General features: G+C 43.8%; 1 protein-coding gene across 2 annotated transcripts in view; it reads right to left on the bottom strand.

Annotated features, from left to right (window-relative positions):
• Positions 1-17,794, bottom strand: part of MTUS2 (microtubule associated scaffold protein 2) — a 226,106-nt gene that overhangs the window by 70,825 nt on the left and 137,487 nt on the right. For both annotated transcript variants that reach the window (XM_066619698.1, XM_066619699.1), the window contains one exon: positions 9,182-9,343. In XM_066619698.1, coding sequence (XP_066475795.1) covers positions 9,182-9,343 — 162 coding nt within the window. The remainder of the gene's footprint in view (positions 1-9,181; positions 9,344-17,794) is intronic.

The following is a 17,794-nucleotide window of genomic DNA, read 5'->3' as shown; positions in this document are numbered from 1 at the left end:
GAACCACTGCACTAGAGGATTCCTCTGCATCCTGTGATCTACAAGGTAGAAGGTGAATAACAAATCAGGTGCAGCTTCTGTGACCATCAGCCTAGGGCAATAGTTCTCAAACTTTGAGGGAGCTTTACTCCCTCCGTAAGTCTTTGTGGAGAAGGGGCTAGGGCAGCAATGCGATCCCCAAGATCATGTTGCTAAGGGGGGGAGGGGGGTTGCTTTGACTTACTTTATGAAGGCAGGGCTGCAGCAGGCTGCAGGATGTGTGGGGAGCCCTCCGCAGCCCTCTGAAGCACTGCCTGAGGCTTGGAATGTTCTGTAATAGCAGGCGCAAAGCACCTCCTGCAAAATGGAAGTGCTTTGCGACTGCTTTTTCTGAACATTCAAAGCCTCGGGGAGTGCTGCGGAGGGGTGCGCAGTGCTCCCTACATCTCCTGCAGCCTGCTGCAGCCCTGCCTTCATAAAGTAAATCACAAGCACCCCTCTTGCCCTCCCATACGGATGTGATCCTGGACATCGCTTCCCTGCCTCTCCCCTTCCCCCGCCCCTTAAAGGGACGGGGAACCTTTACACAAACTGGTGGGTCGCAACCCACCAGTTTGAGAACCACTGGCCTAGGGACATTTTTTTTAAATGTTTTGACTTCCTTGACCTTTATTCTGTCATTATTCTGTGTCCTTTTTCTAACAGCAGTGGCTTATTTTTCCACACATTTCATTATGTCGGTTTTTTTTTAAAGAGCCGTGTATAGGAAATGTAAGCCCTAACCAAGCCTGGAGACACAAGAAGAACTGGGATGTTGCACAGAGTCAGTTTACAGTTGAAGGAACATTCTGAAATGCGAGGATGTTTCAAATTTTGCCATTTGTGAACTTGCCCGTATTCCTGCATGTTGCATGCTGCTGCCATATTCTCTGGGCACACCATGCAGTGACAGGCTATGCCCAAGCCCGCCCAAGCACATAGCAACAAGGCACTGAAGCATGCTATGCACAGAAACATGCTACATGCAGCAAAACACAATGTGTGCTCCTCTGTGTGTCTCAGGGCATGGCAGGCTGCTCTGCATGCTTGCATGTGTCCGTCTGTGTGTGCAGGAAAGGAAGTACTGCCATGATATCACATGATTTATAGTCTAAAAAACCAAGGCAAATTGTGGGTATACAGAGGCTAAGGCCCAAATCCTAACCGACTTTCCCACACTGACACAGCTGTGTCAATGGGGCATGTGCTGCATCCTGCAGTTGGGGGAGGCAGTCATGGAGGCCTCCTCAAGGTAAGGGAATGATTGCTCCCTTACCTCTGAGCTGCATTGCCCTTACCTCTGTCCTGGAAAGTTGGTTAGGATTGTGCCCTTAGTTGCAAGTGAGCATAACAGGGATTGAGCTTTCAATTTGTATTCTATTTTAATTTCTCCCCATCTGGACCAACTGACCCCTCTTCCTTGTATCCCCATATTATTCTGAATCTGTGGTTGGCAACCTTCGGTCTCGAAAGACTATGGTATAAGCCTTACAGCACCCGGTATTCCCAGTCGGTCTCCCATCCAAGTACTAACCAGGCCTGACCCTGCTTAGCTTCCAAGATCGGGCATGTGCAGGGTATCGCATTAAGTATTGCTTTCTGTTGGTGGCTTTTCTTTGCTGCCCCATTCCATCTACTCTTCTGCTCCCCCTTGCAATTATTCTATTTTGCTCAGAATGCACTGGGTGGCTGAAAGAAAATAATGTCTTGCCTGGACTTTGCCTGAAGCAATTCATTAAGCTGCTTTCCACCTGACTATTTTTTATGTGAATGAGCATACGGCCCAAATTCAGATGATCATTTGATTAGGATTTGCAGGCCAAAGATAAATAGCAGCCACACAGAACCCCAGTTCAGAATGGGAGCATTTTTTCTTGAGAAATAGCCAGTGTGGGGGCAATATGAATCAGGACGGTCTGCTGTCGGTGTGGGGTAAGTTTAAAGGTTCCTTTCCCCCATACTACAGTCCCAATCTGGATCAGGCTCCCAGTTCCTTTTTATATTTGAACAATCAAGCAGACAGGCCTCAATCATATGATGAGCATATCATCTACTAACAACTAGGTAACATTCAGGTAACAACTAACAATAGCAAGTTGGTGTAACAAAACAAAAAAAATCCATGAGACAATTTTTGCTGTTTCTTAAAAACTACCAGTAGTATAAATAAAACATTTCTCACCATGCTCCCCACAAACATGTCTTGGAGGACAATTTGTTTGACTAGCATTAAAAGACAACTAACCTCCCTCCCCCCTCCTCTCTAAGCTGTTTTTGCTTAATCTTTGACATGTTGGCAAAGTATGAAAAATTGAGAAAGTTCCAACTATGCCTAACAGGATGGTGTAATACAGTGAAATCTAATTAAATCTGCTCATTTTATAGAGTGGAAGAAAAGCAATCAGCTCATGTCATCAAAACAATTTGCATGACAATTAGTTTCTAATGTTGTTGTTCCATACTAAGCTTGTTTCCTTTTTGGGTTGTTTTTCACGGCCTAATTGCAGAGGTGCCACAAAAGGATGAGAGACCAGTCGCGTTAATTAAAGGTGATCTGTACCCCATCACCCCACTCAGATGACAGGCTGATTTCACAACATGCCAGATATATTGTCTCCTCCTCCTCCTCAAAATTTACATTTTGTTTCAAACAAGAATTGATGGGCGAAAAGTTCTTTTTCAGGAAAATTCAACACATGAAAGGTTTTATACAATACTTTGCAGACTATATTTAGCTCATTAGTATACTTGAAGATGTTCCTTTACAAATAATCCCCTACTTATTCCTTGTTATAATGATGCATTTTCTTCATGTGCATACATTTCAAATGCTATCATGACACACTTTCTTTCAGGTGTTTTCCATTTGAAGACAAACTGCATGTAAACCTGTTCTCCCACTGCTCTTCATGGCACACACCATGGGGAGACAAGGGCGAAGGCAGAGATGACAATTTTAGAGCAAAGAATCAGATTTCAAAGGACCTTCACTATGCTCAGTCCAAAGAAACCATTTCATGTCCAGGGTTAAATTCATGTGTAGCTTGAGTCTTTGATTTGTTGGCTCAGGGCACACTCAACAGATAGTGACATTTGCAAAAGACCAGAAACACAAGTGTCAATTAATACACAATAATATTCATTAGGGGGATAAGTGTACAATAATGGGGAGGGGAAAAGAAAAGATTAATTTTTAAAACATGAAAGCAATGATCATAATACTAATGCTATGGAAGAGACACTATAGTGTCAAGAAACAGAAGGGAAGATGAGGGAAGAGAAAGGGGGAGGAATGGTACAGTAGCAATGTGTGTAAAATGGTCTGTCTACCCAGAAGGGCCAAAGAATTAGGAAGGGAGATGCAGGTTCTTGAACTGAGAGAGGAGGGAAATGTTGAAGGAAGGAAAGAGGAGATTCCAGTTAATGTGCCAGCACGTCTGGGATGGAAATTCACCGTAGCCTGAAATGGTGGCTGCAGGCAAGAAATGTGCCCATCAAGGGCAAGGAAGGGCAAGAAAGCATTGTATTCACTTGTGGTGGGACAGCTAGTCTCTTCCACCAGTCAATTACTTTTCACCAATGTCCCAAGGCTCTGAGAAGAATCATGAGGAAGCAGTGATTTTCCTTGGATTATTTATGAAGAGAGTCTGGTGCTGATCCCAGTTGGAGGGGGTTGGAAGGAGGCAGGGAGGGGGCTTAATGGGGCTTGGGATTGGGTGGAATTGGGGAGAGATGGGCAGAATGGGGTGGGGATGTGGGCATGGAGGAAGGCAAATCAGGCCCAGGAGGGGGGCTGAATCAGTGGTGGGGGCAGATGCCAAATCCCAACTCCCTTCTGTGGCCTGATCCGTCCTTCCAGGTTAGCATGGACTTGCTCCAGTGGTTAAGGGGCTGGAGCTTACCCCAGAGCAAGGCAACAAATATTCCCTTATCCTGAGGAGACCTCCAGCAGCCAAAAATTCCCTGTAGGATACGATGGTAGTTGTGCCAGTGCTGCTGCATCGCTCTGCAGGGATTTTGTTTGGATTGAGCTGTAAATGGCTCAAGATGGGCCATTTGTAGTTCTCAGGAGATGGATGGTTTCATTTCCTTTGTCCTCACACAGAGGGACTTGGGCTGAACACTTTTTTGGTTGCTCATGAAGCATAACACTCAGTCGCTATAGGGGCTGGTGCAAGTCCAAGTTGACCCATTGCAACTGCTGGGGCTTACCCCAGGGCAAACATTATTTACTTTGAGGAGACCTACAGCAGCTGAAATTCCCCCACAGGATGCATCACAGCCCATGCCAACACAGCTGCATTGGCGCAGGGAGAATTTAGTAAGGAGTAGGAGATCAATTTCTCAGTTCTGACTTCATTTGGAACTCCTGCCTTGCTCTTCTGCCCCCTTTTTTTCCCAGTCCTTCACAGAAGAAGCTCATAATTAATTTCCCAAAATCAATTCAAGAGTGTGTGAGGGTTCACACATCAATTCTTATTTCCAGCGCTCATCTGCGTCTTATTTGTGGGGCTGCTTTCTGCAGCTCGATGTCCATCTGAGAAATGTTGGCAAGCTCCTTTTTAGCACACAGTGCTGTTCAAAAGAGGAGGCTGGCAGCTTCATTTAACACCTCCTTGAGAAGTCGATATTTATCATTTTTTTCTTATGGGACTGTTGTCAGTGCCCGACGATTGGAGGGGCAAGTGTGGGCAAATGATTCCTTGACAACTTCTTGAAACATTTCTAAGTAAGGCTTTTCTTTCCTCCTCCCCTTCCTTTTTTCATTATTGCTCCTGGAAAGCTCCTGATACAGGAAATAAAGGCAAAGTGGCAATTCTGGGTTGCCCAAAGCCAAATTTCCACCTGTAGCAGCCATTTTTCATATCTTTCCATAAGAATTCAAACCTTGCACATACCTTTCCCTGCAACAATATTTTATTGCTGTTGTTGCTGCAAATTTGGCTGTATCATTATGTTTTATTAAACACATTTATGTTTTATTAAACACATTTAAAGCAAATGTGGCTTTTAAACCTCTGCCCAGTTAACTGTCACAATTAAAATATCAGATCTGACAGAAACATACAAAGACATTTGCTGTTTGGGACCAAATAAATCTAATGTGTTATAAACCCCATGTTGCCTTTCGCCTCCTCTCACTCAGCTGTATCTTTTTCTTCTCAATTTAATAAAGAATATAATTTCAGAACTATCTCTATGGGCTTTATCACATTAAGTGGAGAACAGATGGGAAGACGTTTGAAATAGGGGCGATAAGAAACAAAACATGCGAACAACAGAGGAACATGAAGTGAAATGATTACTTTTTATGGACTAGCTTTGGATTGAAAGGGTCTGTAGATGGCAGCCATGCACAATCAACGAGGCTGTGATTTGTCCACTACCAGATTTGCATTTGGTTTGTGCATTTTGTCTTTTGTTAACAGCTCAATCCAATACTCCACGGACTCTGGTGCAAGAACAGCCCTGCTAGCATAAGCGTACACCTCTGATAGATGTGCCATGGATAGATACTGGACCAACACCAGAAAACCACCATACCATAGCTCAGATGTTGTTCAGATGCCAGTGCATCTCCTCCAGTGGAGATGAAAATATGGGAAGGACATTGGGGCATAACATGAGAGGAACATAGGAGGGACAAGGAAAAGGTTGTATACACCATGTCCTAACTCTCCTTCAGATAAAAGACATGACTCAGATGTCCCCCAATATGCTATGTCAACAACTGAGCAAGCACAGATATGAATAAACCCATAAGGAACAATGGGGAATGGAAAAAAGCAGGACACTGCACCTCCTGCATCCTCACCCCTCCCACTTTCCTACAATTGAACGTAAGATATAGACTAAATAAGATACAGACTACATTTGTGACTTATACTTGGGGAGGGATTGGAACAAGAGTTCCTTCCAGCTGGTGGATGTCTCCATGTTAACTCAAATCCTTGCCGTGAAGAGAATTGTGGATGGAAAACTGATGACACAAGGACATTGTGCCAACATCACGGTAATGATGCGCCAATGTCAGGACACTGCTCTGTGGGTAGGACTGTGTTGGGGTTTCCATGGATACGATTTATGTTGCTGGGCAGGGCTGCGCCAGTGTTACTGAGAGCGCTGCCTTGGCATTACTGGGGGAAGTGTGCTGGCATTTATTTATTTATTTATTGATACATACTCTGTCTTTCTACCCAGCTAATGACATTCAAGGAGGCTTACAAAACAAAAACCTAAAACATTGATATTTACAATTAAAATGATAAAACACAAACTCAGATCATGCTGAAGATCTGAGGATATGATGGATATTGGCGCCAGCACCCAAATGGGATTGGGCCTTTAGCCACTCTTCTCCTCTAGCTCTCAGAGAGCTTAATGACTTTCCATACATACCTCAATGTTTCTGATAAGAAACATGTAAGTGGAGTATTCATTGGGACAAGTTGAAGGATGAAGTGTAGATGGTGCAAGGCATCTGCAGTATTTTCAGGGCAATTATAGCATCAAGTCAGATATCTATCTAGATATTCTTTAGGTTTCCATAACTCTTGTTTTCAGATAAGTGGACTTCTCGTAGCTTGCTTAGGGAAAAGGGGATGAAGAATTATTTTCTGAAAGATGGAGCAGGTTGAACTGCATTACTTCAAGCAAGACAGAACCTAAGTACTAGTAGCTAACACTAGTATTTCCTAAACCTATTATTTAGAAATAAGTACCATCTATTTCACATAATGTGTTTATGATGACTGAGTAAATAGAAGGTTCACAAAAAGTATTATTATGATCTATTCTTTTAAAGCTCTGATATCAGCTGCAGCACAATCCAGGCAAAATTTCAGGGCTCCTGCTGTAGCAGGGAATGAAACCAGAAGAAGGCAAATCCAAAGTTCAGCAGAGTCATTCTTCATTACCAGTAGTCCTTTAAATCATACAGAAATGGACAAATAATTCTCATGGGCAGCCCAGAAGATAAATCTCCTGTCTTTATGCTTGACTATTTCCACTGGGGGCCACAACTCATAACCTCCTCTGTGAAGCAGATCCTATTAAGAGCCACACAGTCCTGTTTAGGAGCATCACAGGGTACGATGTAAAACTACAGTGAAATGTAATGATATCTGCCAACCGATTGAAACAAATGGGGTTCTCAACTTCCTATCAAGCAGGCCTGGCTCCAATAAGGATTTCCACAGCCTTATGCTTCCTTCCTGTGGCTGTTGTGTTAACCACCACTAGTTCTTTGTTATAAGTATCTCTGTATTGACAGGTGACCTTTCTTTCTGGCAGAAATGTCCTAGATCTTAAGTACTGAGATTTAGATTTTTATCATTATGCCTAAAATAATTTGTTTTTTAAAAATCAAATCAAAAATTGCCATAATCTTCCCGGATCTTTGAGGACAGAATTGCAACAAGAAGATCTTACCAGCATCTCTGTATCCCTGAAAGCACAGGAAAGTAAGCCAGGTTCAGTTGCTAGTTGCACTGCTGAGCAACTGCTGATGCTCACACACGAACTGGGAGGGTGGGAAGGGGGTGTGGCAACGGTAACTACTTCTGATGTTAGGCCTAGCAATGTGAATCACTGAGGTTTAGCATGGGCTGGTTAACACAGCAGCAAACAGATCATTTTTACCCTGGTTAACACTGCAGCTGGTTGAACTGGTTGCACTGGTTCAACACTGCAGCAAACAGATCATTTTGCTAAGTAAATGCTGGCGAAAGCTGACCAGTCCTACTTTTTGCCAAGTCCACTGTCTGTTCCTGAGGTACCCAGTGAAAGTTTCTTGCCTAGGGCAAACAGAAACACCGAATCAGGATTGGACAAAGAAGTTTTGGTTTCTCTCTTCCATTCCTGCCCTTGTCCTTGCAAAAATCCATGTTCCTTGACTGCTGCGTGGCATATAACTGGCATCTTGCTCATTATACCGAGAATGGTAAAGGGTGGTAAGAGTGAAAGAACAGGAGAATCTATTGCCTCATTTTCTGACACATCAGTACAGATGTACAGAGCAGCTCTCCAGATTGCAATCTGGCAATGCTACTTTAGGAGAGGGCAAGTTAAATAAAAAATAAAGATTAGCATCAATGAGAAACGTGTGCTTCTGAGGGGACGGCGCATGCCTCTGTGCTTGAACCCACTGCCTAGTGCCACCTCTGTTTATGCGTGCCCATGTATACTCTTTCCATGGAGGGTGGGTGAGCAAACGAGCAGGAACACTTCTGTCCCCCTTCTCTTTACTTACAAAGCATGAGTTCTGCAGCCGTCTTGGCCCATGCCTCTTCCATTTGAAATGAACAGGCACAGAGGATGCTGGGAACATACCATCTCTTGCTTGTGCTCATTGTAAATAGAGGAGGGACAGAGCAGGGAGGCTGTTTGCAGCGATCTTGTCAGTGCAGGAAAGGGCTGGGCAGACTCCAGATAGCCTATCCCTGCCTATGTTGTACTATGCTTGTTCCAGTAAGTAGATTGGAACAAGCAATTTGGACCTACAGAAGCTTTCCCCACTTCTTCCTTCCTCAGTGCTCTTCAGCAAGTTAGAAGATTGGAACACCCAATGGAGCAGCATGCTTCAGAGGGCAGCAGATTAGGTGGGCATGGGGCTCATCTGTTTGCTGCCCCTCCATGGGGCACCAACAGCTTTCACATGAACATTTCAGGTGGTCTGATGGTTGAGCCACCCTGGTTCCTGGGTTACATGTTACGTACATGAATTACGGTAAGTAGGATGAATTACATTAAGGGCGCAATCCTAACCCTTTATGTCATGCTTTCCAGCACTGGCATAGCAATGCCAATGGAACATGTGCTGCACGCTGCAGTTGGGTGTCACTCACGGAGGCTTCATCAAAGTAAGGGAATGTTTGTTCCCTTACCTCATAGCTGCATTGCCCTTATGTCAGTGCTGGAAAACACTGACATAAAGGGGTTAGGATTGCGCCCTAAGTGAATTTACTGTATTTCCAAGTCATTCTAGATTCATAAGGACTGGGTGCACTACACACCAACAACTAATACTGTATGTTTACAAATCAAGAATGAATTCAGGCTCCAATTCTGTGGGCCAAAAGAACATAAGCCAAAATAAGTCTTTCCTAGGCACAGGCGTGTATATATGCGTGCATTATATGAGACACATGCTTGAAAAACTCACCAGTAGGTGCTGTAGTAGTCTTTGGTGCGGGAAGTAAACTTTTCCGGGCAGCTGGTATGCTGCTTGATGCCTGCAGGGCAGCCCTACTGGCCCCCTTGGGTGCTTCTTTAGAAGGCTCAGCTGCCTTAGGAGCAGTTTGCTCTTCATTTCCAAAGTTTGAACCTGCGGGAGGCCAAAACCACACTAATTAAAACTTCATAAAAAATAGATGTAAATTGCTAACTCTGCATTTGCAATTTTAATACACAAGAAAAAGTTTTCTTGCCTAAATACTTCCTTAACCACGAAAGCAAGTCTTAGGTGTTTAAAAGGACCAACAGATGTTTTGTTAAAAGGTATATCACTTATACAGAGTAGGAGATTTCTGCTTGGGCTTCTGAGGGTCAGAACCGATGTGATGTGGGAGAGCTCCCAATGTGTCTTCTAACTGTGAAGCAGTTGTGGCAGGGTGGTTTTGATTAGAGAAGAGTCTCTGGGGAAAGGGGTCTTTAATCCTTTCTCCCTGTGTCATTTCCCCAATCTAAATTGTGCCTGCAGGAGTTGTTCTTTTCAAAAAAAAAGTACCTGAATTCCCCCCCCATGTGATTTAGATGGTGCAGGGGAGCAGCACTGCAGTGACAGACTCCACAGTGACCTACATAAACTCATTAAAACATGTACAGAGAGTGCACATATATGCGCACAGCTATACATGCAAGGACTTTCTACATGCTCCTCCTTCCCCACACACTTCTTTTTGCCCTTTAGAATATCAGATGAAATGCTCTTATAAAATGCTCTTGATGTACCTCCTGTGGAGATACGACAATGTTATTAAAACAGGAGACGCATCAGCCTCTGTCTTTTAAGCAGGTGGGCATTTTTATCTAGGGTTGTGGAAGAGAGGGTGGAGAAAGACATTTCTTCAATGTATCTCAAAGCATTTTGAATTCTATCATGGAAAAGTACCCATTTTATAAAGACAGCAAATTCATTTTTCCCGTTAAAATGGAAAGATACATGTCTTGGCTGCTACAGTATAGGCTAGCATAAGGCCTGCCGCTCCCTTTAGTTGCTTGCGGGCAGGCCCTAATTGAGAGCAGTGCATCTGAAGCCTACATGGACTGCTACAAACATATTTGACCTTTACTCAAATAACAAGCAACATTTAAAATTCAAGCAAAAACAACCTGCTGTACTCAAAGGGGAACAGGAAAATCACAGGCATGTGTGCAGTCAGTAGTCAAGAGCAGAAATAAAAAATGTTCCCATGAAAACAAAGATGCTGTTTGGCAGAATGCTGAGAATGATTCACCAAAAGAAAGTAGCTATTAAGCCCGTAGGTCTCAAATTACCCCATGAAATCCTATCACATGCACTGCACTCCCCAACGCAGCCACATTTGGCAACACACCAGTCGTCTGAGATGGACTTTTTGCCTGTGGCCCAGACCGCAGAAGGACCATGTGCGGAGTGTGTGTGCTGAATCTTGACTACAGGTATAGGTTCCATAGAAGTGTTGGTAACATAACTGTTTATTAGCAGGGTTATACACAGCTTTCTGGCAGGGATCTTAGCATAGCCTTCAGTGTTTCTTCTAGGTCAGGGTGGACAAACATTTTGGCAGGAGGGCCACATCATCTCTCTGACACTGTGTTGCGGGCCAGGGAAAAAATTAATTTACATTTCAAATTTTAATAAACTTACATATATTTACATAAATGAAAATATTAGAGATGATAGTTATATGAATGAATGAATTTTACTGAGTTTATTTATAATACACATGAGAACTATAACTCGGCCTGCAGCTTGCATCTGGTGGTCGTGACCAGCTGTTGCAGGCCAGCACGGGCTCCAACAGTCTCTGACGGGCCAGAGGCTCATTGGAGTCTGAAGGCTCCCTGCAGGCCAGGTTGGGGGACCCTGAGGGCTGCAAATGGCCCGTGGGCAAGGATTTGCCCACCCCTGTCCTAGAACAAGGAAGAGGGGGAAGGGGAATCTGGGCGGTACTTAAGGGGTCAGTTTATGGTGAATTCAATATGCCTGAATACAAAATAGTATTTAGAAATTCAGTCTATGTACTGTAACAAAAATGTCAGAGAATACCATCTCATTTCAAATAAACTATCCATTTATCTCAACAGTTTTTTTTTTTAATGCATGGAGTTGTGATTGCTAAACTTATTTGGATAGCCAGCCTGTAGATTCTCTCTCTCTCTCTCTCTCTCTCTCTCTCTCTCTCTCTCTCTCTCTCTCTTCTTTCTCTAGCTTATTTAGTTTAAAATTCAAATAACAGAAGAAGTCTTCTTCAAGAAGAATTTTTTATTATTATTATTTGCCAAGCAGATATGGCAAAAGTCTTTTTATTGAAACCTCATATGCTTATCTGTTATTCTCTTATGTGAAATTTATTATACAGAGAACATTTCAATTTACAAATCTGGCTGGCTTCCAGCATGGAAGTCATTCTTCTGTTTGAAGTATGAGGTGTCAAGGGAAGTTACATAATCTCTTCTGAGAAAGCTCTTGCATTACCAAAAGGGGGAGAAAAATTCTTTTCAAGTAATTAATGTATGAAGTGCAGCTTTGAACAAATACTGTTACCCTTTGAAATACACCAAATGTGTTTAGTAATTAAAGCACTATTGTAGGATGAAGGTAAGGGTATGTGGGATACGACCTACTTATGTACCGAGCAATCAGGTTTTGAAAACACCCATTATATGCAAACTGCTGTTAGGGTCAATGCATGATTTCAGGTTTGTGTATAGATAGCAGAACGCAAGGCAAACAACTACCTTCAGAAAAAATAATTGCTCCATTTCACACTCTGAGCAGGACATTTTGAACTCTGGAGGTGAATGCTAAATTGCATGCAGTGGCTTGGGGCTGCGAGAAGGAAATATAACCAAGATACTGTCCTGCTCAGTATTAATGCTTAAAAACAGGCCTCCTACTGGGGGCCAGATCGGGGGTTTGAGCCTTCTGTTCCATGAGTGGAGCTTACTATTCCATCGCCGTGTGGCTCACCTTACGAGTAGATCTGGGTCCTGGAATGCTATGGACAGTCGTGACTGCCCATATGTCCTTTGTACAGTTTTCTGGGAAGCCAGGCAACAGACGCAACTGCCCAGAGAGTTCCTGTGTGAAGATCTACTCGGCAGACAAGCCACGCAGAGGTGAAACAGTAAGTTGTGGTCTGAATGGGGACTACATGTTCGTTACACAGCAGTTGCGAGTTTGGTGACCACTGCTTTAAAAAACAGTCTGATGAGTTTTCCAGCCAGGCAAGAAATTTAGATCAACATTTTCCACATGTATGAGGTCACATGGTAACTTCAAAAAATTGGGCCATTGGCACCATTTTGGACTTTTGCTCCTCTGGCCTTCAAAATATATGGCATTTTTCTCTTTCCTTTTGAAAGAGCTACAGCATGCAGAGGAATAGGCTCAGTGGTCCAATTCAGAGTGAGGGCCATGACTTGTGGTGTCATTTGACCCCCGGGCCCATAAATTTTTGACACCACCCATACAAGAAAATTAATTATTTTTCATATTTTTATACCACCCTTCCTCTAAGGAGCTTAGGGTGGTGTGCATGGTTCTTCCTCTTCTTTTGTCTTCACAACAACCCTGTGAGGTAAATGAGGCTGAGAGACAGTTATAGGCATGACATGAAATGAATAATAATAATGATCAGAAAATAAATGCAGTGGATGTTTCCCCACAAGCAATGGATGAATGTCAATGCCCTCCCCTAATATTGCTCCGTTGCACATAGTATTCAGTGACATACTGCCCCTGCATCTGGAGGTTCAATGTAGCCATCATAGTTAGTAAGCACTGATAGACTATAATCCACCATGAATGTATAGAATTCACTTTAAAAGGCATCTCAGGGCTCAATCCTATCCAATTTTCCAGTGCTGGTACAGCTCTGCCAATGGGGCATGCACTGCAACTTGTGGTGGGCCTCCTTAAGGTATGGGAACATTTGCCCCTTTACCTTGGTGCTACATTGTGACTGCACCGGTGCTGGAAAATTGGATAGGATTGGGCCCTAAGCCAGTAACCAACAACACCCAACCTTCTCACCAGTGGCATCACTAGGGTTGGTGTCACCCAGTCTGGCAACTCATGCTGTCATCCCCATTAACTTTATTTATTTTACTACAGAACAGTACAGGTCAATCAATCAGCAACCAACAAAAAGTGGCCAACTTGACGACACTCACACAACTGAATAGGAGTTCGAGTATTAGCTCTGCCTCTGATACATGGGAAAGAGACTGGACTCATACTAACACCTTATTGATTCCATGTTGCATCAACGCCTCATCAGTTTTCAGAACACTCAAGCTCATTGGTCAGTTTTGAGTTAAGGAAATCCACTTCGTTACATGTCAGTTGTGTTTTCTTTTTCTGGTTATTTGGCTATTTTGCTAGAAAAAAGATATTCAGTGCTGTTTGTTTCATTACAGTCTACGTTAAATTACACATTGAATGATATATGATGGTACTATTCCTAAAAAACCATGATTTCCACAATTTTGGTCACTGGTTCTGTCACCCATCCCCAAGGGTGTCACCTTACTAAAACCTTATTGGGTCCATGCTGTGTCATAATAACATTGGCTCTTTCAAAAATCAGTCTCATTGGTTCGTTTTGAGTTAAGGAAATCTACTTTTTGTTACACAAGACAGTTGCATTTTTTTGGCCATAATTTTTGATAGAATTGAGATATTTCACCCTCGTTTTACAGCATGCTGCTGTAAATTATGCATAGCATGGTATATAACATGATGGTATTATTCCTAACAACCGTGATTTGGGTCACTAGTGATGTCACCCCCTGAGGGTGGCCCGTTCCCCATCCCCTGCTAGCTACACCACTGGCTGTGTCAGATATGCAAACAAATGCATACTGCCCACTGGAAGCTTTTTTCTGTTAAAACCGGCCAAATGGCAGTGTGTGTGTGTGTGTGTGTGAGAGAGAGAGAGAGAGAGAGAGAGAGAGAGAGAGAGAGAGAGAGAGAGAGAGAGAGAGAGAGAGAGGCAGATTCTGGTCTTGACTAGGCTGCACAGGTAGGGAAAGGTTCACTCTTTCCCTCACACTGTTTAAAAGACAAGAATTGTGCTCCTGAAGCAGAGGTGTTCACCTTTGAAATGGCACGGGGGGAGGGGGAAAGGGTGGATCAAGCTCACCCCTCCAGTTGGTCAGTTAAAAAAAAAAATACATGGAGGTAGCAATGGGGGCAGGGTGGGCATAATAGGGTGGGGAGAGGGAGGCATGGGGGAGTTTCTGGGTGGGATGGAATAGGGAGCAGAATGAAGCAGATATTGGTGGCGGCAACTTGCGCCAATATCCTTGTCCTGTCTCCCCCCATTCCCTCTCCGTAAATCACCTTGGACCTGTGCCAGCAAAGAAGTCAGCACAGGTCTGAGGTGACCCATTGGGCTAATAGAGGCTTACCCCAAAGTAAGGGAACAAATGTTCTCTTGCTTGGAGGACACCTCTGTGACTGGCTCGTCTCACAAGATGTAGTGCAAGCTCCAGTGGTACAGCTGCATCAGCAGGGGCGGATTTAGTTAGGATAGGATTGCTAGTGTCTGTTGCTTGAAACAATAATGTGATACAGATTAATTCTGATGGGCACACATACATTCTGTTCCAATATTGTTGGAGAGAATATTTCATACAAAACTGCATTGTTTGTTCTTCCCTGTGGACAAATTTTAATGAACAGGTGCCTGCAGCACACTACTAAACAGGCAGCTTGGCAACCCCTGTTCCCAGTCCTGTGTCTTGCACCACTGGCGTCGCTGGGGGGGGCAGGGGGGCCGCACCGGGTAATAAGCCAGGAGGGGTGACGTGCCCTGGAGGGAGGACATGCTAACTTAGTGGCTTTCAGAGCTACCCCATCGTGCCATATACTGTTGGATGTGGAATGTCCAGCGGAGTGCAATGCAAAAAACAGAATTGAAATCACTCCTTTCATTCAAAAGTTATGGCCAAAAAACTGGAAAGAAAAAATGCATGGAGCTCTATGGAAAATGAAAGTGAGCCGTATTGTGTGTTTACTTGCGAGTAGGCATACTTGCCATAGTCTGTCGGAAAGGGCAGGCTGACAGGAATCTAATGACACCAGAATGGTCCCGATCCAATGAATGCAGTCCCCAAAAACACAAGAAGGAAGTCCCTCCCTCCCTCCCAGCTGCGTCTATTGAGCTCGAAACGAAGCCACGTGGCCGTGTTTACTCATGAACAGACAAACTTGCCTTAGTCCAGGCAAGGACTGAGAGGACTCAGGGCAGGCTGCAAGGACTCCAAGGATGTCAGAATGGTCCTGATCCAATGAATGCAGCCCCCAAAAGCACAAAAGGAGGTCCCTCCCTCCCAGCCCTATGGAAAGCGACGCAGCTGCACGGTTGTGTTTACTCACAAGTAGGCAAACGAGCCTTGGCTGGTGGTCAGGCCAGGCAAAGGGGAATGTGAGGACACCAGAATGATCCGATGGAGCTGGAGTGCAACAAATGCTCCAGAAGGCAGTCTTCTCCCCCCCCCCCCCCACTAAAAAGGACAAAAAAAGCTTCAACTGGTAAGGGGAAAGTTTTCTATTTTGCACTTGCAAAGCCAGGTGGGTCTTTATCTCGATGTGCCTGAAATACAAGAACTTTAAAACTGGGTACCAGGGAGGGCTGGAAATCTCACTGATTCTTTTTTGGGAGGGTTGTTTTTGCAGGCAGACTACAGAGTAAGCTCCATTGACCACTATGGGACTTACTTCTGAGTAGACATGCATAGGATTGGGCTCACAGGCTGCAATCCTACCCACAGTTTCCTGAGAGTAAGCCCCATTGACCACTATGGGACTTACTTCTGAGTAGACATGCATAGGATTGGGCTCACAGGCTGCAATCCTACCCACACTTTCCTGAGAGTAAGCCCCATTGACCACTATGGGACTTATTTCATTGTAGACATGCATAGGATTGGGCTCACAGGCTGCAATCCTATCCATACTTTCCTGAGAGTAAGCCCCATTGACCACAATAGGACTTACTTCAGAGTAGATTCACTTGGTGGAACAGGACTGGCTCCCCCTCATTTAATTATTTCTTTTATTTTAATTTAATTTATTTATAATTATTTATTTTAATTTGCTTGATGATGTCACTTCTGGCCATGACATCACTTCCAATGGGTCCTGGACAGATTGTCATTCTAAAAAGTGGGTCCCAGTGCTAAAAGTTTGAGAACTGCTGCAATAAGGTGTTAGTAAGTTGACATGGGGTTTGTCTGTGTGAGACTCTACAAGTTTTCAAAATCACTAAAATCAGAATTTGGATTAATAATACCATCATGTTATATATCAATCAATGCATAATTTCATGCAGAATACAATGAAACAAACCACATTGAAATATCTGTGTTCTGAGAAAAGGTACAGACGAAAAACCAGTGGGGGTGGGGCGATGGCACATCACCACGCCCACCACCTGGGGCGTTGCCCCGCCCACTGCATGGGGTGACGCGCAGGCTTCCCACACCGGGTGACGTGAATCCTAGTGACGCCACTGTCTTGCACAACATGCTGGTGAAAACTCCAACAAAACAGAACATGTCGCACAACATTCCTACTGGATTATCCCTCTAGTCATGTGTTCAGAATATCTGAACAATTGTTATATGCAAAAATGCAAAATAGATGCAACAAATTACCAATGCAACCCTCACCAAAGGTCAATAGCTAAACACACCTGCTCACTCTGGTAGACATGCCTCTCAGTCTTGAGTCGGATTCAAATGTGGCATGCATGGGTGAGGGTAGGGAAACATAATTCATTGTGACGGAAAAGGAACCCTTTATTCAGAATTCATTTTGGAGTCAACGGATAGATACAGGAACAGACAGTCCAGCTATCTCACAGCTGACAAAGCTAGGCTGGTACTACCTGCTGCTATCATCATGAGAAATTCCCTTCTTTTGATGCTGCTTCTAATAGACTGAAAGAGCTTTCCTTCAATCTTTAAACACAGTTTCAATGCAAGAAGAAAGTCCTTTGAATGCCATCCTATTTCATGGAGGGCAAGCAGGATCGTGCCACTTGCCCCATCCCCAAACTCCATGCACAGACTGGGCCAGTGCGCACAGAACTTATGCACATCTAATCTGTATGCTTATAGGTTCTCTCCATGTGATCAGGAACTATTCTTTTTGCGGAAGAGCCTGAACATCTATTATTATTATTATTGTTATTATTAACAGTATTTATATACAGCTGTTCAATATAAGAGCTATTCATGCATAGGCTCTGTGCACAGAGAGTCAGTCATTGCATGGAGCTTGGAGGAAGGGACATCAGGTTAATCCTGCCCCCACCATATGTCAGTTCTATATGGTATGTGAAGGTCTGCACAGGACAAAGATTACAAAGTTCAGCACAGTCTTAAAAAGTCAATCAAAAGGAAAATACCTGAACTAATAGGCCTTTAACTTGGTTTAAGACGGCAAATTATATGAAGGTTTTTCGAGAGTGGGTGGGAAGATGTTTGCCCCTTTGATCTCCTGCACAGTCAACCAAGGATTGGAACCCGGATTCCAAGCCCAATCAGGACACATTCTGGG

The sequence above is a fragment of the Tiliqua scincoides genome, chromosome 3 (assembly GCF_035046505.1).
Source record: "Tiliqua scincoides isolate rTilSci1 chromosome 3, rTilSci1.hap2, whole genome shotgun sequence".
Classification (NCBI taxonomy): Eukaryota; Metazoa; Chordata; class Lepidosauria; order Squamata; family Scincidae; genus Tiliqua; species Tiliqua scincoides.
The sequence above is the reverse complement of the archived record's forward strand: the minus strand, read 5'-3'. Positions and strand labels throughout refer to the sequence as shown.